The sequence below is a fragment of the Bicyclus anynana genome, chromosome Z (assembly GCF_947172395.1).
Source record: "Bicyclus anynana chromosome Z, ilBicAnyn1.1, whole genome shotgun sequence".
NCBI lineage: Eukaryota > Metazoa > Arthropoda > Insecta > Lepidoptera > Nymphalidae > Bicyclus > Bicyclus anynana.
The window spans coordinates 18447998-18472842 of NC_069110.1; the positions used below are offsets into that span (position 1 = coordinate 18447998).

The 24845-nt window shown below is 36.9% G+C and overlaps 1 protein-coding gene across 2 annotated transcripts in view; it reads left to right on the top strand.

Moving 5' to 3' along the window:
- The window catches only part of LOC112045731 (epidermal growth factor receptor), a 176565-nt gene extending 152578 nt beyond the window's left edge, over window positions 1-23987 (top strand). For both annotated transcript variants that reach the window (XM_052890842.1, XM_024082033.2), the window contains exons 2-5: window positions 11671-13071; window positions 13441-13573; window positions 14113-15931; window positions 16218-23987. In XM_052890842.1, coding sequence (XP_052746802.1) covers window positions 11671-13071; window positions 13441-13573; window positions 14113-15931; window positions 16218-17063 — 4199 coding nt within the window. In that variant the 3' untranslated portion in view covers window positions 17064-23987. The remainder of the gene's footprint in view (window positions 1-11670; window positions 13072-13440; window positions 13574-14112; window positions 15932-16217) is intronic.
- Window positions 23988-24845: the final 858 nt, after the last annotated feature.

Genomic DNA, 24845 nt, shown 5'->3' on the forward strand with positions numbered 1-24845 from the left:
TAGATTAAGTCTGCATTGCACGAAAACATGAACTGGACATTTACTTACACAAATACCAACATCAAAAAACTAGTTTCACACATTAGTAGATATAATAGGTGTCATGCAATAACAACACATAACGTTTGGCCATCAAAGATTCGACAGTTTTTATAAGCGTGTGCGAAAGCATTTATTTATTAAATGCTATATATTTAATTGCTTATGAGGTTAATTATAATAATGTATTTTTTATTTCATAAATATTACACAAATATTTAAATTTAATTCCAAACAACATAATGAATTATTCGTAAAAAGTAAAACTTTAAGCTTCTACAATGAATATTGTGTAACTAATATAAGTAAAAGTTTTTCATGTTATTTTTTATGTTATTTATAACTGTATAATTTTCCCCAAGGCGTAGCAATTGCTCTATTTTTTTGACTACACTTACACGATCATTAAAATGATATTAATGACAAAATAAGTCGTTAGTCGAACGATGGCATGAAATACATTTATCAAATAATTTACATATTTTGTACGGAACCTCTCAATTTAGTGTCAACGGTTGTGGAGCTACTATTGACTGAGCTCAGGAACTGGGTCCAAACTCAAAATCATGCTGCATACTTTTTGGTCCTATGCCAATGGGGCAATATGCTGACGGGCTTTTTCAAGGTTATGCCACATTTTGCAGGGCTTTTTTATTGCTCCACTGTTTGAGTGGACGGTTGAAAATAAAATTTATAACTTATTCATGTTATATGTGGCGTTATAAAAATAAATTGGGTAACTACCTCCATGCTAGTTTCTGCCGCCAATCAGCATTTCTGTATTCCAGTTGGAAGAGTTATAACCGGTGAAATTATAGAAGCTAAAGCTTGAAGTTTAAATACCTAAGTCACAAAGTCGAAATTGTTTTTTTTTTCAATTAGGATCACTTTACCAACACTTCTTGAATACGTAATAATTAAAGAAGAAAACTTAAAATTAAAGTTACGACAAACCTATGCCTCAGTAAAACAATTCGTACTGTTTCGTACTGTTTGGCTATTCTTTTCCTTACTTAGGCCATCTGGTTCTAATTGAAAAAATACATTTTTGGATGGTATGTTTATCAATGACGGCTACATCATCATTAAAAGCCGTAGATCAACTGCATGTACCTAGAAACAAAACGGTCTCGAGCTGCATCCAGCGGTTCCCTTGTGCCAACCAACATTGTGCTTTTCGGTGCGGGGTCGCCATTCCACCTACATCACGTTACGATTAATACCAGAGAAGCTTTAATGAAAATCATCATTGATCATTATCAACTCATATTCGGCTCACTGTGGATTGGCAGACTTCACACACACAGAAAATTGAGAAAATTATCTAGTATGCATGTTTCCTCACGATGTTTTTATTTCACCGTTTGAGACACATGATATTTAATTTCTTAAAATGCACACAACTGAAAAGTTGGAGGCGCATGCCCCACACCGGATTCGAACCCACGCTCTCCGGAATCAGAGGCAGAGGTCACGGCTTATATAATGAAAATGGGGAAAACTATTCCTTTCTAGAGCTTCCGTTGCGTGCTTTCACAACTTAAAACGTTTACGTTTAAAGTTTTGCATAAATGAAGTGTGGGATGTATTGTTCCCAGGACTTCAACCCAGGAGCTCGTGATTCGAAACCACCCGCTAACCACACAACCATACAAGGCAGTTAACCATATTTAGGTGCCTTCATATTATAGAATTGTTGTAAAAAATATTATTAATAAAACCTATCTACCTTGACCGAATAAGACCAATAACTAATGAGTATGTAATCTGTAGCAATAAATACCAATGCCTGATTGGCAATTCGAGCCTTAGGTACAACTTATATGTACCTTTGTGCTTATACACATGTGACGCCGCCTACCAGTTTTCCTTATACAGGTAATAAAAATAATTTATAGCAAACATGCGTAGTTTTCCTGCAATAGTTCTAAATAATCTTATGTATTACTATGTGAAAAGCATCCTATGGATTTAGGCATGAGATTGACATCTTCTTCTTATATTATAAGCGGCTAGAAATTTTGGTCACCGATAGTTTTCTTGCGATTGGTTGCTTGCGTAACTGTCGAGGCGAAGCTTGACTGGGCCCGCTAGCAATGCATATAAATATGAAGAAATGTAAGACAGTTAAATATACCTACTATCCCAGGATCCGTGAAACATTTTTGCAATTGATTTTTTGTTTCGAAAATTCTTGTTTCTGGTAGCTAACTGGGTTACCAGGTAACAAACATTTCTGAGCGTCGGAACGAGATAATGTACCACGCAATTAGTAGGACATTATGGCTGTTGTTCCACGGATCCTTGACTATACCTAATATAACTCTTTGATCAACCCTACCCGAACCATAAAAAAACTAACTTCAGGACACATTTTAAAGAAAATAATTCCAAAGTAAGAAATGCTATTCTGAACCGATTTCGGCAAGCTGAAATAATGAAAATATTCCGAATAATAGAAGAGTAGAATACCCCGAAATAATAGTCTTTTAAATCTATAGTTTTTATCCGCAACGATATATTTTATAAAAATTTTATATAAATTATACATATAGTCTTCGTATCATCTGTAGGTACTTCAGAATCTAATAGCTATCAAATCTATTCGAATTTTACCATCATGACACTTCGACACTTTTACCATCACTGGGTCTCCTATCAGAAACTTACACAGCGCGTTGGATTACGAGCTGTCAAAACTACATTCTTAAAACAACCAAATTTCAGTGTTAACTTCGAAGTTACCGCAATTAACACATAGCTGTTACCGTCCACTTAAAAAATCTGATACAAAATGAGATGCGCTATTCCGTAAGTCACAAGAGTTTTTTGACCCGAATAGTTCGATGTTAAGTATCGAATGTCGAAATGACGAAATCGTAGTGGTAACCGGTAACGCACCTGACTCGTCTCTATTTGATGCGTACGATTCAATATACATATATATCTATCTATATACTTTACTTATTATATATGTATATGTTTATTAACTAACTGCCTTGATCCAGTGGTAAATCTACTAAAGATCAATAAGACTTTAGTTAAGAAACGTGCTTTGAAATTTTGAGCCTTTTTTTTGTACTAGCGGACCCGGTCAAGCTTCTCTTAGAATTATATACGCTTCTTCCCTACCCTACCCTACCCCTACCTCTATCTACCGCTACTCTTCACCACCATACTACGTAGTTTCACCACCATACCTCGGAGAGCATGTTAAGCTAATAGTTCCACACAATTATTTTAAAATATTTTGCACGTTGCCAATAAATAAATAAAATTAAAAATCTATCTAGATTGTGTTTATCGCCATTTCTAATACTATTCATTAGCATACTTAATATCTTCTAGAATCGTCCATAAAACGGAATAATCGACCAGAGTCAGGTATTAATGAGTATAACTAGATATGCTAATAATTCTTACAAATTTCATTGATGACACTCACCGTTCGCAACTATTAGCATTCCTATTCAAAATTATTAAAAGTCCGTTGAAATTATAGTGTAAGAGTCAGTATAAAATCACACCCTGGTTCCTGTTCTCCAATCTGATAGTCATCCTGGTGATTTTTATACATAAACCAGCTGGCGTATTCTCTATTTTGATCTTTATTATCAACCTACTAAAATAAATGTCAAATCAATTGACAAAATGCCATTCACCTACTGTGTGATATCCACCAGTAAGCACCGGATGACATTTTCACATAGAATCTCAATTTCGTATAATATGTCAAAGATATTGAATTAGCCTGAGGCATAGGAAACTGACGGACATAGGATAATGTTGTCATACACTGAAAATAATATACAAAGCTATTACGAACATCCTGTGAACTAAGGCACTGCAAAAACTGTAGTATCTGAAAAACAGAGTCATGGATATTGGATTGGTGTAATGTCTGTAATTGCGCAGTTAAAAATATCATTTATTGATTATTCCCGCGGATTTTCCGGGATAAAAAGTAGCTTATTTGTTAATCCAAGGATTAAATACCTCAAACTCCAATGTTTTCAGTAGTTGCTGCATGAAAAAGTAAAACAAACATACACACTTACACACACAAACTTTTGTATTGCAAATCGCTGGCAAATCGGCTCTGATCGATTGTTCTAAAATTTTCATCAAATAGTTATGTCAGCGTTGTTCGATCATTCAAAAAACACTTTAAACTCGATCAAAAAGCTCTTTCTTAATGCTTGATTATGTATAACTACTATATTAAAACTATTATTCATAATATTAATATCTTGTTGGTTTTAAATTATTTAATGTACCTACCTAAGACTTGCTTAGTAATCTCACTAGTATGTTAATTATACAAAATATATTTACCTAAACAGTTTTTAGTGTCTAATAAATTAACAATGTCAGTTACTCGTAAGATTTGAAACTAGGATCTAGCGGATTCTTATCTCTAAAACTTAGATACTGGGTGTGTTTTTATTACATATATGAAGAAGAAGGAGTTTTTCTTCTTTTTTAAGTAAACATGCAATAGAATGAGATACTGTGACAACCAAATTTAAGTAAGGTCTAATTATGAAGTTCGGACCGTGTTCGCATCGGAGGGTTTCAAAGCGAATGCAAAAGGAAGCGGGTTTTCGAGGTTCCAGATTCCTTCTTTTCAAAGACGTAACTTTTGACATTCTCTCAACTCTTCACTAGAGATTCTGGAAATTTGATCTTAATCGGTATTTTTCAAAGGGTTAACGCAAAGCTAAATACTGGAGCCTGGGTACATCGCTAATAAAATAGGCCGAGGAAAATGTAAAAATGTCAGAAAAAAAGCATGGTGTAACTTTCAGGCTGCTTAGTATACCTGCTTTTCTATTCTATAACTTAGAGTAGAAATACACGAAAATTACCAAATAGCAATTTTTAGTGATTCTGAATGAATGAAAATACGTGAATTCGTATTCACTATTAATCATATTGTTGATTTAATGTTAATAATGTAAGGTGGCTAATAAAACAAAGTTAACCAGCTGGTTGTAAACTTTACTTTAGTCCAGTGATGGTTATGTGGTCAAAGCGAACCATACTCGGAGCCTCACGCTAGCAGTGACGGTTTGTAGTGAAAGGCCGTACTGTAGCAACGCAGTAACAAAATGTTAGTGGATCAAAACTGGTTCCAACGCCACAGAATGCGGCCACAGTTTAGCTACCGTACAGTTCAGTTTTCTCAATGACACTCGATGTGTGAAAATTTTTAGCCTTTAAAATTTGTTTTATTAATATCGTTTCAATTATTTTATTTGTAAGTAGTAATGAAACATCAATTTTGTAGAATATTCCTCACTTTTGTAATTACTCATCACGAAATATCGAAAACCGCTTGAATAATAAAGACGAAATTTGACAGAGAATTAGTTTTTATTCAGTAGACGTCCACTTAGAATAGATTTTGTGACAGGGCCAGATTAAAAGTATAAAATGGGGATATAACGCCACCAACTTACCTAGCTGCAAATAACTGACTTAGAAGAAAGAAGACTCAGTACCTCAAAGCCCGCCCAGGATTCGAACCCAGGACCTCGAGATTCGAAATCACATTGGCTCACTACTGGACCAACGAGGCAATTATCTCAGCAGTTACAAGATGCGATTGCCACAAGCGCGAGTGGACAGCGTTACTGTGAAACCAGCGTATCTGTTCTCAACTGTACGCGCGGTAATCTGCGGTATCAGTGAGTGGACATAAGACAAAACCAGTCGTAGGGCGTCGGGCCAACGCAGCGAGTTGACTGATCGCCTCTACACTCGACTTCTAAACATTGCGACAAAAAGCCTTACACAACTCCACAGAATCCTAAAAGCGTCCTATTTGTCCTGCTCGTGAATTACAAAGGATTTCTGACCTCCCCGGCGCTTGGGAAAGGGTACTTAAGTACGATTCAATTTGTGAAAAACAAAATTTCATGCTAACGGTACCGCGGACTTTATATAGTAGGTCCAATGATTTTTCGGCTTTTTTTGAGTTCCAGGAAATTTTCGGTAGCAGCCGATGTAGAATATAAGTGGATCTTGAACATCTTGGCATGACAATATCATTATCGTGCCTATTTTGACGGCTAACTACAGGGCAAGGCCTTATACATACATTTATGTTTTTTGTGGCAAGGCGGGAATAGAAGGCGCCTCCAATGCAGTTTAGCTAAATGAAACTGAAAAGTTGCAAAGCATGCCCCGGACCCGGTTCCAGCCTACGCCCTCCGAATCGGGCTATCACGGATATGTTTCCCAAATACGGACAGTAAATTGCACTGAACATTGTCTATGCTTTACATCTTATCCGGACACAGGGCTCGAAGTCAGAAGTTCGTCACAAGCCACACAGGCTCAACGAGGCAGTTACAGCTCATACGGATTAAATAGACACTTGGGTTGTTGTTATTTGTGTTGATGTGTTTGGTAGCCAGGTGTCAAGTTAATGCGCACGGGTTATAGTATTGGCATAGATTTAATATCTGTCACGTTGTTTCACCTGGGCCACATAGCGCGGAGGCAGCGACCGCGACACATACACATCAATACTATCGGCCATGTCATCTGGGTCGACCGGACACCGGATTTCAACCTCCCACACAATAAGCCCAAAAACAGATGTCGGGTTTTAGTCAAAATAAACGCGGCTACAACCAGCACGAGTCTCAGAGGTAAACGAGTTATAATTTAAATGCATTTGGATATTATAAATGCGAAAGTAAGTCAGGCTGTACAGAATTGTCTTTAATGATTTTTTTGTATACAGATAAATTGAACCATTTAACTGGTAACTTTTTATCGCAAAAATGGTACTGTAGTGGACGTGGCTTTTTCCATACTACTCTGTACTTTCCTGTGGTATAACTAATATGCGTACAGTATATATGGTGTATGTGTGGTATATTTATAATGTACTAACACAACCATATACCTATCCTCCCCGCATACCCCTTTTTTTAACGTAGGGAAATCCTCAAGGATACCTTCTCGCCCCGACTAAAACCCCACGGTATTCCGACTGATCGCCTGATGACTGAGCCACGGGAACATTTCGTAAACTACCGCAACCCAGCCAGCGGAACTCGTAAATCGAGCTCTCCTTTTGTGTTATTGAGATAGCTTCGGGAACACTGAAAGCGTTATCAACTCGAGGACTTATCTCCGGTGGGTGACAGATTCTTTCCCGCCTTCCCCTACCCTAGCCCTAACAGAACTATTTTAAAGTAAGTTATAACTTCTTATAGAACTTAAAGCTTTGTCTAGAACTCCCTAGATGCGTAATTTGAACGGGATGACATATTTTGGACATATAGTCTCATACATAATATTATACGTAAGAAAGTGTAGGTGTAAGATGTGGCGACGTGGTGTTTACATAACCCCGTCCGATCGCTGCCTCGTCAACGTCCTAACCCAGTTTCGTATGCAGAAACTTGAATTTATATTGTTTGTTAAGGCGTATCACTCAATTTCAGGGCAGCAGAGATTCGCTGGAAGGTGGCTCGGTATCGTGATGTTTGGAAGTCCCTACAAAAGGCCTATTTCCCTGCAGTGGACGTCCATTGTTTGATATGAGGATCACTCAATTTACAATACCGTAACTATTTGTACGATTGTCATAATAAAGTTAATTATATAATCTGAACTTGCCATTAATATTATAAGAAACTGGTTGCATTGTAAATTGAAAAGACAGACAGACATACAAAATCATGTTATCTCCAACAATACCCACTGACATTTGAAATTCGTTGCGGTAACACGTGGGAGGCGACACGGCCAAATAATAAAGCCGTATATCTACATACAAATATGATCAAACCTATACGATAAAATTGATATAAAAATATGTTCACTTATGACCTTGTTCTACGAGTATACTAAGTAAAATAGTGGGATATAAGGTAATATATCCCAAATATTTATATTCCCCTACGATCTTTGTAAGACACTGTCTCGCTGGTCCAGTTATTAGTCTACATGACTTAGTGGACATCCTACTAATTTAAAAAAAAGTGTGTCAGCTCCGACACACGAATGGAGTTTACTCTCTCAGATCGACTGTCTAAATAAGTGTATGTTGCCCCACAGCATGCACTATGTACGTCTCAATACTAACGCCTGAAAAGTGAAAGGTGCGCAACCGAAGAGCAGCGGGAAACAGCACTCGGATAAAGGTGCGCAGAATATGTTGCGCACAAAAACGTAACGCTGTCACTCGGGGGCTATATATGAAAAATCGATTCTTAAGGAGTAAACTCCAAAAATCCTTTTATCATGCAAAAGTTGCATTATCAGCGAGTAAAATAGGTACACATACGTTGGTTATATATACCTCTGTTCTCTGTTACTTGTATATATGTAGGTACATATGAAACGCAAATTGTTTGAACGAGAGCATGTTATTATGGCGAATGCGCTAATTCGGGCTACCCACTTTCTCAAGGCCCGTGCCTCGGCATTCGAGGTGACTAAGTTTTGGCGAATGGATATTATACTGTAGTAACTAATGGTTTGCCCTTAGGTCACACTTTACGTTCCGGAAAACGTTTCAGATAAAATAAAATACTTAATCATGTTAATACTGAAAATCTCGCCTGCAAATAGAAATCACAATTCGTTAAATAAGTAACTTGCGAGGACTCTCAAGGCTTTGTCCGCGTGTAATTCAGTTATTCACATATCCCCGGGAAGAATGGATCTTTTGCGTGATAAAAAATAGGATATGTCCTAGTCCTAGTCCAACTAGGGTGTTATCTATTTCCTTTCCCAATTTTAGCCAAATCCATTTATTATTATTTTGAAAAAGTAACAAACATCCATACATCCTTATAAAACTTTACTGTTTAAAATATTTATAGGATTGTCTATGATAATAGGATGTCAATCCCACAGATATATGTATTATGTGGAAATAACATCAGGGGTGTGATTCCGTTATTTTATACTCGTCGTAATATTCGCTTGTTAGATGTTTTATTAGAATTTAAACTTTATCTCTATGAGATGTCAAAAATAAAATGTCACTAAATTCAGTAAAGTTAAAGCGATGTCACATCGCTGTAAGTTTACTGAATGCTGTATATAAATTATTATTATTCAAACGTCTATACTAATTTTATAAATAGGTATTGTAGGGATCTAACCGAAACGATTTTAAAATTTACCAATGGAAAGCCACGTTATTTGCGAGTTGGCTGTTTTATCTCCGTATTCCCACGGGAACGTGAACTACGAAGGTGAAACCGCAGGGCATCTGTTAGGGTAGGTATAAAATAGGAACATCATTTCTATTAGGAGTAATACATATTATACAGATTGAGGTTAAAGTATTGAAAAAGATGTTAATGCTCTTGGAAAGTGAACATTCAGTCTTTATTTTAAAAGCTTACTTATATTATCGGCTATAACTTGTAGGTAACAATAAATACAAATGTTATACCTGCGATTTGAAACAAAAACATATCGGGTGAGGCTTAGACGCAGAGCACTCAGCTTAACACAAAAAATCCTTTGTTAAGAAACGCAGGTAAAATTCTTGATAGTGCGGACTTTACTCTTGAGTGGAATTTGTGAAATAATCCAACAATAAATAATAATAATTGTAATTCGTATCTAATGCCTTTAAATGAGATTAAGACTATAGCTTACTTTCGTAACACTCCCGTAAATCCGCGCAGGCCGGGGGGCCGTGTAGCGATGAATGAATAACCCACGACTGATACACCTCACTTCCCCGCACGCACGATTACACACCCACGCAATATTTCCCCCCGTCGCCTGCATATCATGGGAGTATCATCAACGAACTTGCTAAGCTATAGTTAAACAATAACGCTAAATACTCACGATCAAGTTTAGAGTCAGCAGCGTAAAGCTGAAGTAAAAAAAAAAACGTTAGACTGTCCTTGTTAATTTTGTGGTTACTCATCGCCAATAGATCACTGAGATCTTGATGGTTTACTAATCAAAGTATTTTTCTTAATAAGTGACTATACCTACTGGATCTACCGAAAAACAGAAGCAAGAGGATTGCAAAAAAAAATATCGTGAACCTAATGCGATAAAACGATTAACTTTAAATCATAAAATTGTAAAAAACTTTCATAAAAAAGTTCAGTTTATGAAAGATAAAATATTTTTTTTTTATATTTCTAAAATTTAAATGCTTTTTAAGTACCACTTTATAAAGTGTTGTTTTAATAACGTTTTGGATTTTCGCTTGGATACAGCTTGTCTGTTTTGCGTTAGACTTAGACACTAAAATGTTTGCAAAGATGTAGTAGAAGAGCAATGCTGGCTTAGACTAATAACATATAGACCCGCAAAACCTAACAACTTTTCACTCCAAATGTAAGCCACTTCTGACTATGTGAGCGTAAGAGCTAAGCTAATTTCCCTGGTCGGCCGCACGCAAGCGTAACGATAGTAGTAACAATACGTGAAGTGCCCCGATTTCGGAGCACATAAAACGGCTTACGAATCCGACGACATCTATCCTACTTCCTACTAATATTATAAACGCGAAAGTACTACTGAAGCGATTACTACTGAAGCGATTGGGCTGAAATTTGGAATGGAAATAGATTTTACTCTGGATTGACACATAGGCTACTTTTTATCCCGAAAAAATCCATGGATTTGCGAAAACTGATGATTTTGATGATATGAATGTTTGTTACTCTGTCACGCCTCGACTACTGAACCGAATTAGCTGAAATTTGGTAGTAAGATATATTATAGCCTGAATTAACACATAGGCTACTTTTTATCCCGAAAAAATCCATGGTTCTCGAGGAATTTGTGGAAAACTAAATTCTACGCGAACGAAGTCGCGGGCGTATGCTAGTTTGTATTAAATCTATGATTGCAGGCTATTTTCATAGTTGAATCGCAAATAGCGGTGTTGCGCGTACATCGTACTCGTAGTAGGGAGGCTGAGACCAACCAGCCCGCCTACACGCCGCCGCTCTCTCTGCCACAGCCTCGCCGCCGCCTACCAGTTATAATTGTTCGAATTATAACATTGTTGTTGTTTCGTTTCGTAATTTTTCACTCCTATTTAACTATTACCTACAAAATATTTAAAGTTTTTTTTTATGTTAACCTAATAACTTAAATGTAATTTGATTATTGTAGACAATTTTTCACAAAGATTTTAGGGTTAGATTGTGCCCTTCTTCTGTTGTCTTTATATCTACAATATCATAATCAGCGTATTTCAACGACCCACTAGTATAGACATGAGTATAGGTTACTGTATTTAATTTGAAAAGGCTTTGGTGTTTTTTTTTTTATATAAGTTGAAAGATTTTTGTGACAGCTGCAGAGAAATATTTAATAAAATATATAGCCGTTAAATAGGGCAGAAAATAGGTCGAACTGTGTATCAAAGTCAGTTCTTGGAAGTTATAGACTTTATAATGTGTGCGATTTATAAGGCAGCTTTAGCAACCTTCCATCTGCATATTCGTCAGTCGATTACGTCACTATCACAAAGTATAGAAAATTATCAGTGCTGCCCACATTCGAAGCCGAATATGATATTCTCATTGATAATATTCAGATATTTATGAGTTTCCATTGCAATACTCGTATATTCTTGTCTAAATTATATTAAAGTTTTGTTTTCTTTCTTTCCAGTTTGCATCGGCACCAATGGGCGGATGTCGGTGCCTTCGAACCGCGACACTCACTACAGGAACCTTCGTGATCGCTTCACGAACTGCACCTATGTCGACGGCAACCTCGAGCTCACATGGCTTGAAAACAAATCCATGGATCTTTCCTTCCTCGAACATATCAGGGAAGTGACTGGCTACGTTTTGATTGCTTACGTGCAAGTTGAAAACATCAGGCTTCCCCACCTACAAATCATTCGCGGACGGACGCTGTTCAAGCTCAAAGTTAGAGAAGAAGAGTTTGCACTTTTGGTCACTATGTCTTCGGCGTTTACCCTCGAGCTACCCGCCTTGCGTGACGTGTTACGTGGCAGTGTCGGCATATACAACAACTACAACCTTTGCCACGTGAAAACAATAAACTGGGATGAAATAATTACGGGGGTGAATGCTTCGTACGTTTTTGTTTACACGTTCAACGTACCCGAGCGAGAGTGCCCCGGATGCCATCCGACCTGCGAAGCCGGTTGCTGGGGAGAAGGCCCACATAACTGCCAAAAGTTTTCGAAAACCAACTGTAGTCCACAATGTGATCAAGGAAGATGCTTTGGGCCGAATCCGAGGGATTGTTGTAACACGTTCTGCGCAGGCGGCTGCACAGGCCCCTTGCCCAGCCAATGCCTGGCTTGTCGGAACTTCTACGACGAGGGAACGTGTTCGCAAGAATGCCCTTCCATGCAGATATACAACCCGACGACTTATTCCTGGGACCCAAATCCAAACGGAAAGTACGCGTACGGTGCAACCTGCGTCCGTAACTGCCCTGAACATTTGTTGAAAGACAACGGAGCTTGCGTGAGGAGCTGCCCTCCTAACAAGACCGATGTGAACGGCGAGTGTATCCCATGCAATGTCACATGTCCCAAGAAATGCCGCGTTGAAAAACCGATTCACTCTGGTAATATAGAAAGCTTCAAGGATTGCACAATCATTGATGGATCGATTGAAATATTGGAGATGACCTTCACAGGTTTCCAACACGTTAACCCGGATTACTCTTTTGGCGAACGTTATTCAAAAATGGAACCCGACGCACTGGAAGTTTTCAGCACTGTAACGGAGGTGACCGGCTATCTGAATGTGCAGGCGCACCACCCGAACTTCACTAGTCTTTCCTACTTTAGAAATCTAGAAGTGATTGGAGGGCGCCAAGTAGTTGAGAATTTGTTCGCATCTCTTTACATTGTCAAAACGTCGCTCAGATCACTTGGATTGAAATCATTGAAAAGAGTGAAATCAGGTGCCATTGCTATTATGGAAAATCGCAATCTCTGTTTTGCTGAAAATATTGCATGGAACAAACTTGTGAAGTCTAAAGACCACAAGCAAATAATCCAAAAGAATGCCGACCAAAGAACTTGTGGTGAGTTATTGCTATGCGCTTCTGAGTTATGGGGATCCTCATTTTACTTTAATAAATGCCTTTGCGACTGAAATTATTTAAATTTTGAGCAATTTTCTTGATGATTTTAATGCAATAAAGTTCTATTTTGGTTTCATTTTGATTCAGATAGGTTTTCTTTCATCTTTTCTTTTTTGTTTTGAACTTTGATTTATATTTTATGTATACAATTTGCAAGCGACTTGAATTGAATTTTATAACTTTTAAATACTTACTAACCCTATTAATAGCTGAAGAAATTTAAATATTTGTTTTATTGCCAAGCGATTTACTTTTATTTTACTCAAATGTGTAACGTGTATTTGTCATATGTTTTCATTCTCATAACAGAAAAACAAAATCTGGTTTGTGATCCTGAATGTTCAGCTGATGGCTGCTGGGGCCCAGGGCCCGATCAATGCCTCTCGTGCGAGAACTTTATCCTAGAAGAAACATGCATTCAGAATTGTTCGCTTGAAGATGGGTTAGTATATTTGATTATTATTTTACTTTTGACCATTTAAATATTTTATCTGAAAGCTACAGCGTTAGTTTAAACTACTTATAACATTGAAGATATATAAAATATGAATGAGAATATAGTTTTTATGTTTAAACTCTATTTGTGTTTAGTTCACATGAACCGAAATTCACAAAAATATTTAAATACGAACACTCATTCTCATACTCGTATTACATCGATGGATAAATTGGTAACATTTTATATTAATATAACTTTATTTAGACCTATTTTAGAATTTTAACTATCGTGAGTGTTATTCATATTAATTTATTATGAAGCACGACTAAAACTCACGTGATACAAAAGAGTATTCCCGACAAGTTTCGAACCCATACGGGGCCCTTAGTCATGAGCTGGTTCTTGCAGCGCGGCACGATCCAAACATACTCCGACGTTATATCACGTGAGTCTTAGCCGTGCTTCATAATAAATTATTTAGACCTTATAATATTTAAATAGAATGTTTGAAACTTAACTGGTGTTTTTCAAATTTATTACAGATTATACACGACTGGGCCTAAGACGTGTAACAAATGTCACGAGGAGTGTGCTGACGGCTGCACCGGGCCCACCAGAGCCAACTGTACTCGCTGCAAGCATGTGCGTGATGGACCTAACTGCATGGCGGCATGTCCTGACTCCAGATACGTCTCAGTGAATGGCACCTGCCTACCCTGCCACCCAAATTGTTTCAACGGATGCACTGGACCAAACAATACCGTCGGCAAAGATGCTTGTAATTCTTGCAAAAAGGCCATCATTAGCGTAGAAGCCACAGTTGAAAGCTGCCTCAAAGAAAACGAAACATGTCCAGATGGATATTACAACGAGTGGGTTGGTAATGTCAAGCTGTTAGAAGGAAAAGTGAGAGTGGTTTGCAGAAAATGTCATCCACTGTGTAAGCAATGCGTTGGATTCGGTTTTCATGAACAAGTATGCAAAGTGTGTAATGGTTTTAAGAAAAACGATCAATGTCAAGATGAATGCCCAGGCGACCATTTCACCGACAAAGTCAACCGTCTCTGTACGCCATGTCATCACGAATGTAAAGGATGCACCGGACCCACTTCAAAAGACTGCATTAAATGTCAGAATATGAAAGTATACCTCTCGGAAATAACTTTCAATTGCACTTCGAATTGCCCAAGCGACTTGCCACACAAAATTTACTTTGATGAACAGCTTCAGAATACAATAGATGAACCGTACTGCTCATCATCAGCAAGCGGCATTCCTTACATGGCTACTGCTAAAATTCCTATAGTTTTAGTAGTGATACTCGTGTTTGCTTTCATCATTTTAGTTATCTTGGGTATAATCGGGTACACATGCCGACAAAAAGCTAAAGCAAAGAAGGAAGCTGTAAAAATGACAAGGGTTCTAACTGGTTGTGAAGACAACGAACCACTCAGACCAACAAATGTGAAACCAAATTTAGCAAAACTGAGGATCATCAAGGAAGCAGAACTCCGAAGAGGAGGAATGCTCGGTTTTGGTGCATTTGGTAAAGTCTACAAAGGTGTCTGGGTTCCCGAAGGTGAAAATGTTAAGATTCCCGTTGCTATTAAAGTGTTAAAAGAAGGAAGCGGTGCTAATACTAGCAAAGAATTTCTAGAGGAAGCCTACATAATGGCCAGTGTTGAACATCCGAATTTACTGCAACTACTTGCAGTTTGCTTGACTAACCAGATGATGCTAATTACACAACTCATGCCCCTTGGATGTCTCTTGGACTATGTCAGGACTCACAAGGAGAAAATAGGATCGAAGGCTTTTTTGAATTGGTGTACCCAAATTGCGCGTGGTATGGCCTATTTGGAGGAGAAAAGATTGGTACACAGGGACCTGGCTGCTCGCAATGTACTTGTGCAAACTCCAAATTGTGTGAAGATAACAGATTTTGGTTTAGCTAAACTATTGGATATCAATGAAGATGAATACAAGGCAGCTGGTGGGAAAATGCCCATTAAGTGGCTGGCATTGGAGTGCGTACAGCACAGAATATTTACACACAAGAGTGACGTCTGGGCATTCGGTGTTACCATTTGGGAGATTTTGAGTTATGGTGCGAGGCCGTATGCAAACATTTCAGCGAGAAATGTACCCGAACTGATTGAGAATGGGTTGAAATTATCCCAACCTAGTATCTGTACTCTTGACATTTATTGCGTGATGGTTTCTTGCTGGATGTTAGACGCAGACAGCCGACCAACCTTCAAGCAGCTGGCAGACAGATTTGCTGAAATGGCTCGTGACCCAGGACGATACCTAGTCATTCCCGGTGACAAGTTTATGCGACTCCCATCCTATTCAACTCAGGTATTTTTCAATTTTATATTTAGATATATTATGTATGCATAAATAATTAGTTATTTTAGTTAAAATAAACGAAATATAACGAGATAAAGTTTTACCAAAGATCTTAAATTCAGTTAATTATAGGACTTAAGGTTAAGGATGGAAGGAGTTCAAGTGGATTGCCGGGAGCCGCTAGACAATGGCGGCTCGAGACCGTGGTGTTTGGATGTCCATGTTAGAGGCCTACATCCACAAAAATATATTTGTGCGTAGGTAACTTATTAATAAAGCAATGTATGCATTTCAGGATGAAAAGGAAATGATAAGGAGTTTGTCTTCAGCCATGGATGGTCCCGAACCATTGGTAGAAGCGGATGAATATCTACAACCAAAGACCAACGAGTCCCCCGTGACATTGACGACCAACACTTCAGTCACGCCTGGACATGAAAATATGCAAATGACTACATTCAAACCCGCTGCTACTTCATCATGGGTAAACAACATAAGTGGTCAAGAAGGTATCATAATCGACAGAACCAGGGCTGGCAATTGGGACTCCGATCTCATGAGATACAACTCATCAGTAAGTCCAGATAGCATGGAACTCAGGCACTACTACAACAACGGCGTGTGCGCATCTGATACTGCCAGCTCCCGATACTGCAGTGACCCAATGAAGGTCAGAACGGATGTCTTGGAGAACAGGTTCGACAGCATGTCTAGAGTCAGAGAAGCGCAAGTAGGCGACTTGAAGTTGAACTTGCCGTTGGATGAAGACGACTATCTGATGCCTTCGCCACAGCACAAGCAAAATGCTTCAACTTACATGGATTTGATTGGCGAAGGCGGAGAAGGACAGGAGGCAGGTTATAGCGGATTCGTAGCATCGAAACGATGTGTAGATAATCCCGAGTATTTGATGTCGGATCAAGAGGTGCCTCCGCAAACGATCGGAATACCTACGGAGCCAGTTGCGGTGGAGTCTGTGAGCACTTGCGCGGGCAGTGCTGAGCCGTCGCCTCCACAGCCGGGCCCGAGGACGTATGTGCCGCAACGATCCGTCGAAGAGGAGTCGATGTCCGATCACGAATACTACAATGATTTGCAGCGGGAACTGCAACCCCTGCGACGAGACGAGACCACAGTGTAAGAAAGTGCCAGAACAACCTCAGCGACCTCGGCGACTAAGGCGAGGTACAGCGAGGCATTGTCTTCGGCAGCGACGAAACAACTACACCGACATAGTGCCAACGGTGTTCGAGATAATTATGTACGTTATAATTTCCCAATTTATGACTGTTTTACTTAAAAAGTGCCATTTTTGCGATGGCTAGTGTTTTTAGCTTGTTGACAAACTTTTAATTAAAATAAAAATTATCGTTTTTACTAGATATCTATAGTTACGCAATTTTTGTTATTACTTCTGATTACTTAATTATTGTAAAAAAGATAATTTGTTATAAAGCTATAATATTGTAAAAAACAAATCTTTTCAGGTGCTTGTATAGAGAAGCACTTTGGAAATATTAAGTTATTTATTAATTTAGTTTAAGAAAGGCTATGTTTACGTTTTTCCCGAAAGAATATTTTTAAGTGAACGTTATTTTAGTTTTTATAACTGTGATAATTAGTTTGATAATTACGATACACTGAAAATTTTAGTAGCTATTCGGCTCAAAGTAACTTATATCGAAAATGATAGTCAATGTTACTGCACTGTAAAGATATTATATCTTGCATTTAAACACATACACTTATGTGAATTTAGTTCCAGAAACCGAAATGTCTGTGTTACGTTATTTTCAACAAATCCATTGTAGGTCCTACCGTCGTAACTATGTCGAATGAATTGGTCTAGAGGAATGTATTAACCTCTTATATGTCTATTTAGAAGACTTTAGAAGTCTTTTTTGATGTATTAATAAAGTAAGTACATTGGTGTTTACACATTAATTTGGTCTTAAGAGGAATGTGTTATACCTCTTACATGTAGTCGATGTATTAAAATTATATTTAACTAATTGCACTTTTTAAACGAGATATTTGGGCAGAACATACTAAGGTCCTCATAAGAAGGCTCAAAATCTCTAGGCGCGCTATGTAGCGAACTATGCTCGGTGTAACTCTGCGTGATCGAATCAGAAATGAAGAGATCCGCAGAAGAACAAAGGGATATTGTTCAGCCAGTCGCAAAGCTATAGTGGCGATGGACACATAGTTCGCTAAGCCATTGGAGTTGGGATTCCAAGAAATGTTGACCAAGCACCTTACAGCTTAGTGTTGGTTAATCCTGCTCTAGCTGGATATCAAGCGGGTTGCAGGGAGTCGCTGGAATCTGCAACTCCTTGAAAGAGGCCTATATTCAGCTGTGGACGTACATCGGCTAATAAATAAAAAAATGATGAAAAAATAATCTTCAAAAAAAAAAAAACAATATCATACATTATTGGTGTTAGATATATAAAAACTTAGTATTAATAAATTACAACACGTTATCTGTTTATTTGCATAGTTTTTTTTTTTCAAACTACGCAACTGATTTGAATGCCGTTTATATCGTCGTACGTGATACCTAATACTGTTTTATGTTTAATTGGTACCTACTTAATTGCATATTCTAAATGTATTGTGCGATCTTGCCAATTTGAGGACAAATTACCTATTTGATTTTTATTCGTAAAAAATTGTTGTTCCCAACAATAATAGCTACAGTTTGTACGAAATATAAAAATAACGACCACACAGACAAAAATTCAATGCGAAACAAAACGTGGTTGCTATGATAAATATAAGTTATAGCAAAGCAACAAAAGACATTTTGTAATTACATATAAGATTTTTTTTTAACATATTATTTTATAATTATAGTCAAAGAGCACTACTTCTACTTGCACAAATAAGGGACTAATAAATTATTATAAAAAGCGTCCAAAGTAAAGGTACCAATCTACCTACAACTTATCACGAGAGTCGTCCGAATTGTTGACGGTCGACGCATGACTGGCTCATGTTTTATTAACTATTTTTAATTTTTAATGACGTCATAACAAAGCCGTCAAAAATTGAGGTACCTACTAAAAATCATTTATGCAACGATGTATATTCAATATTCAATATTTTGTTCCACAATTACATTCACGAAATAACCAACTTTGCACCCTTCAATGGTTTAACTACTTAATTAAAAAAAGATTTCTACTTTTTATTTTTTGTGTAATATTATTAAGTAATAATAATAATACTATCAAATAATTGATAGGTACAATTATGAAAACAGAGTGCCAAAATACTTGAAGCTGTGGTCATGTATTGCATTCATGGATGCAATGCCATTGTAAGACTGATTTCTGATTAACGCACTATTGTAAAGCAAAATTGACGCTTGTTATAAATTTATTAATCCCTGAGAAAATGACGCTCAAAAGTTTTACAAACCACGAAACCACGTACTACATAGTGTATAGTTTTTATTTAATATCAACCAAACTCTCGTTTGCCATGTAAAATGTAAATATTTCATTATAATTATGTATTTGTACATATGTTTATAGTTTAAGTTAAAGAATATTATATTAATTTTATGATTTAAATTTTTAACAAAAAAGCAGTTTGATGAACATAGGCATATAACCTCAACCTATGTTACTTTGTAGGTACATAACAGATTATTATTAATGAAAATACATCAGCTGTTGTATTACGAAACTCGATCACGGTGACAATACCAAATTTAAAAAAATGAAGTTTCTTTATTCACTTAACCTACAATGGGTATTTTTGACCACCTTATAGATGCATTAACGCTTTGCCTACCCTCAGGGCTCATTATACCACTGTATTGGAGAAGAGAACTTATACGTGTAATGCCTACCCTAGTTAAAGGTCTTTTGCACGCCACTGGCGTGGGTCTTTACACACAACGAATTTTTTTAAAGAAAAGACTATTATCGTACCCACTCCTAACAGTCTTTCCAAATAATTGAAGAGGGGGCGGCACTGTTTGTAATATTTAAAAATATATATAATTAATAAAATAAAAATATATTAACTGAGTTAATAAACTCAATAATTATAACGGTTTTTAATAGTTAGTAAAGTATTTTTATTAGCTTTGCTCATAGTTAGTAAAGTATTTTTTACCCGTTACGGGTAAAAAATGGACCTGACCTGTGTGATTCTAAAGACATTGCCAATTTAAAAAAAAACTGTGACGATGTTTCGTAATAGGACAGCAGAGCTGAAGAGCTGTACACTGTGCCATTAATGTAACAAATTTGTTTATACTTATTCACTGTTTAAAACTGAATACATATAATTTTCCATTACCTACTTTTCATACGTGAGCTTTTTATTTCATTGTATAACGCCTACGTAATTTCATCTTAACCTCTTTGACACTAATTAAATGATTTATTTTTATATTAACATAGTCTATTCGGGGAACATTTCTACAAGAGATTAAGCACCATTAAGTTAATTGTTTGTAAGTAGCTTAATTTTGTTAAGACGCCCAACTTTTTTTTTGTACAAAAATTCTATATGATGGTAGCTAACAGGGTAGCAGGGATGGTTAAAATGTATGTGAATAAATAACAAAATATCACGTAATTTGTTTGACAGTAAAACAATAAATCAGTGTGCCTAGTGCGAGGTTTTTCAATATTTTCATACTGTTACTATCGTGATAACGTAAACGAGAATTTATATGGAATTGAAATTGTTGCGCAGTAGTGCCACTACATGGCGCTGTTTCGATTCCTTCGAAATTCGCGTTTACGTTAACGCGATAGTAACAGTATCATACTGCCACTAGGCCCTCTGTAAAGAAATCAACCCTGTTAGCAACCAAACTTGAGAGTTGATGACGTAAAGACAAAGCTTTTCACAAAAAAATAGCTTGTTCGTAGGTAATGAATTGTAAAAATGTTTCTCGGATTCTAGACTAACTTTATAAAAATAATGAATTCAAAGAAAATAACTTAGAAAGTCAAAAGGGAAAAATTAATTATTTAGGTTCCTAACAACGTCATTTTCAAAAGCTCTCTATGACCATTTTTCATTACACCTTCGAATATCATTGATGGATTTAAATTTCGTTTCATATAATGTATACCTTTTATTTTTTATTCGAAATTGTACGAAATAGATTGATGAGTAATTTATTTATTGTATTACATCAAAACACATATCATCAATGCATTATTTAAGCCAAGCATATCTGTCTACACAAGTGGATTATTTTATGAAAAATGCCTAGTATATTGATGACTGTACCATATTCTAAAAATGAAATGACGATATCTATATTGTAACTTAAATAGTGGGAAAGTAAACAAATACTTAAATAAAATATATCGTTTTTGTAATTCCAAGATACCTAGGTACCTTATTTTTACCTGACTTGTAAATGAATTTATACGATTTATAATTATTTGCTTTTTATATTAATGAAATATAATTATGTACTTTAAAGTTGAACTGCAGACAGGACTTTGTACTTGTTTTATGTTTCGTAAAAGCAGCTACTTAATTATGTATTTAAAAAAGATATTAAAAAATTACCTTTTCAAATGAGCGTTTACACAAATATATTTTATATGTGTCTATTAATCTTATAATAAATATAAGTAGGTATACAAATACTATATAAATTAAATGTCATTGAATGTACTGAGTTTTAACATTGTAAGAAATTAATGTTTTCTTTAATAGCAGGGTCATGACTTCGGAATTAGGAAGTTATCGCTGAGAGCAATCGCAAATTGCTGCTAATAAAAAGCCATGGCCACTTTTTAAATCAGTTAACCGAGTACGTGTGTTCTCTAGTACTTTCGTATAGAGACGCATAATCGATTTTACTTAATAAAATCATTTCTTTTAAATAGTGGATTGATTTAAATTGAAATGCAGTTTACAACGAGCATTATTGTAGTGTACACTATTTTTAAGTCGTTCATTATTTAAATTTAAGTAGACTTTATAAGTAAGTATCGATACTGAAAAGTTGGGAGCACACCGTTGCAGTCCACAAAAAGGCAATAGAAATTATGGTTACTGTCAAAACTTGTTTTTTATATCATCAACGTGGGCGAATCAAGCACCAAATATAATAGGCATGTGCTTCATCATAAGGTTATAAACATTATTAAAATGACATTTATTTGTAGAAAGTTAATTGAAAAAGCAAATGGAAATTGATCCATATAAAAAAATCCCAAATGTCATGTCGATTAAACACCTGCACCTAACATGGGACACCTTGGATAAGCAAGCGCGTATTATATGTTCCCGTATCCATCTTTGCTGTAGCTCATTGTTTCTCACATGCTTTTCGAGGCCTGCCTCTGCCGCGACGACCTCTTCAATTTCTGACGTTATCGCGTCATCTTCGTCATGAGCGCCCGGACTGATACACTCAGACCAAAACAGTCTTCCGAGTCAGAGTCCCAGAAGAGAGGCTCTTAGAGTCGTTCCGCCCATCTCTTCTGCTTCTGCCTTTGGACCCATCAGGCGATGCTTCTGCGCTCGCGCATAACACCCGGTGACGCTGCTGACCCTTTGACCGAGCTGACCAAAGAAGCCTACAGCACTTAGTCTATCTGAAAAAAATAATCATAACATGTCTCTGAGGCTGAGACAGAGGATCACAGGAAACTTTTATTTTCCCTTTCTTAAAGAGTCGTTTATTCTCCATACGTTTTATCTTGGTCATGTCTGGCAGAGCTTCTGGACTTGTCCTGAGACGACGCTGTCGGCCAATTCAAAGCATGAACTATTACACAACTAAAAAATCGGGGTTTTAACTCTGTTGTTCGCTCACTCGAGTATTGCGACGGTTTGCAATCAACTTTAAAGGAGAAGGTCCAAAATTGTGAGGCCTGGTGTTTGTACTGATACGTAAATAAATAATCATAACATTTTCAACTATTTTTGTGCATTGTTGTAATTTTTTCTTTAAATAAATTTAAGTATTCTCTTTTATCTCCACTTCGTGGCGAGAATACTTTACGTGTTGGACAGCCAGGCTGATCCAGGCAAAAAATGAGCCAGCTCTTCCGTCAGCAGTCGAGTTTTTGGCACTGCGACTTATGGTCTAAGATTCTCCACGACAAAAGAAAGAAATATGTAAAAATATAAGTTATTTACTCCAAACCGAACAAGAGGTAAACTTGTGCCACTTACCGGTTTCGGCTTTTTCTGCTGCGTCTCCCGGTCTTGATTTTGTAATTAATCAAAATCGCTTTATTTTTTAAATTTACTGGCATATAGTACATAGACCTGGTCTGAAATGGACCATCTCCTTTTATATACCTACTTATAAACATATTCCAAATGTAGGTAGATTTAATATTGTTAATAGTCATCCTATTTCACCAACAAGTGTCAGTAATGGTACCTAGTGTGGAAACAGTGTTCGTGCTTACCCACACAAAATAAATCCCAATATCTTCAATCAACAATCTACCGAGTTGCAAATGTAGGTACCTAAGCATCTAATCCGTGAGATAGGACGACTATTTAAATTTTATTACTTGTAGCTGTTTTATTCGAAATTTAAATGTTTTTCAAAAATTCTATGTGTCTAGTTAACAAGATATACTGAATGTGTAGTTGTAGATACAGGATGCAAAAGGCCTGACCTGATATAGCCTGACCAGAAAAATAAGACAACTTGCCATATTGCGGATAAAAAAGGAACTAATTTATTCCATTAACATAAGGAGGGTAGGTAGAACCTATGTTGAAAAAGTGCCCAGCAGGATACTAATATTTCACAAAACCTTCTAGAATGGAATGTGAAAATAGGAATAAATGTAGAAATTAAAATACGCAGAGTCAAAAAATATAATATCATTTGACTGAAGTAGTTAATTATTTAATTTACCCTGATTCTAAAGTGTCGTTCTTTAACGCATTTAGACAGACTCTTATTTATATACTCAGATTCTCCTTACCTCTACACTCCATACATACTAAGCTCCGATTGCTAAATAATACGTGTGGCACTCTCAATCCATTAAATTATATTTCTGGTCAGACTATAAATTTACCCTAATAAAAAAAAGATGTTAAATGGTGTTTTCTTTATCACTCCTTTATAATATTTAAAACCTTTTGAGGCACTACAGTTCCTTTCGTATAGCGCGGTGCGGGTGACAGTTGGTTTCGCTCTTGAAAATTGGCCGCGTTTCGCGATAATAGTACCTACGTATTATGGACATCATAAGGCAACTGTCACCGTACCCATGCTATCTGACAAACACTAAGAGCTTTCCTCTGAGGAAGTAGGCCTGACCTATGGGTATATAAAATAGGCTGATAATGATGATGATTCTAAAGTTTCCCGGGGTACTGGAAATAACTTTGGCAGTGGCACTCGCCCCTGACAGCACAGGGATGACATAGGGATTAGTGGCAAATGCCACAATCTTGTGTTTTTGTGCCACAAACATTTGGATTGCAATCTTAAGACTGAATGGACAAAATGTAGCACGAGAATTGGGTTTTTTTTATTCTATAACAAGTTAGCCCTTGACTGCTATCTCACCCAAATGTTGAGTTTCTACGCGGCTTCGTATGGAATCGCCAAATCACATGGCGGTACGTCTTTGCCGGTAGGATGGTAACTAGCCAGGACCTATGTCGACTGGAGCTAATTTAGGAAACAATAGTTATCGTTCTTGTAACATCAGGTAAAATTCTCAGCCCCAGAAGCGTATATTTTTTTTTTTTATTCTTTACAAGTTAGCCCTTGACTACAATCTCACCTGATGGTAAGTGATGATGCAGTCTAAGATGGAAGCGGGCTAACTTGTTAGGAGGAGGATGAAAATCCACACCCCTTTCGGTTTCTACACGGCATCGTACCGGAACGCTAAATCGCTTGGCGGTACGTCTTTGCCGATAGGGTGGTAACTAGCCACGGCCGCAG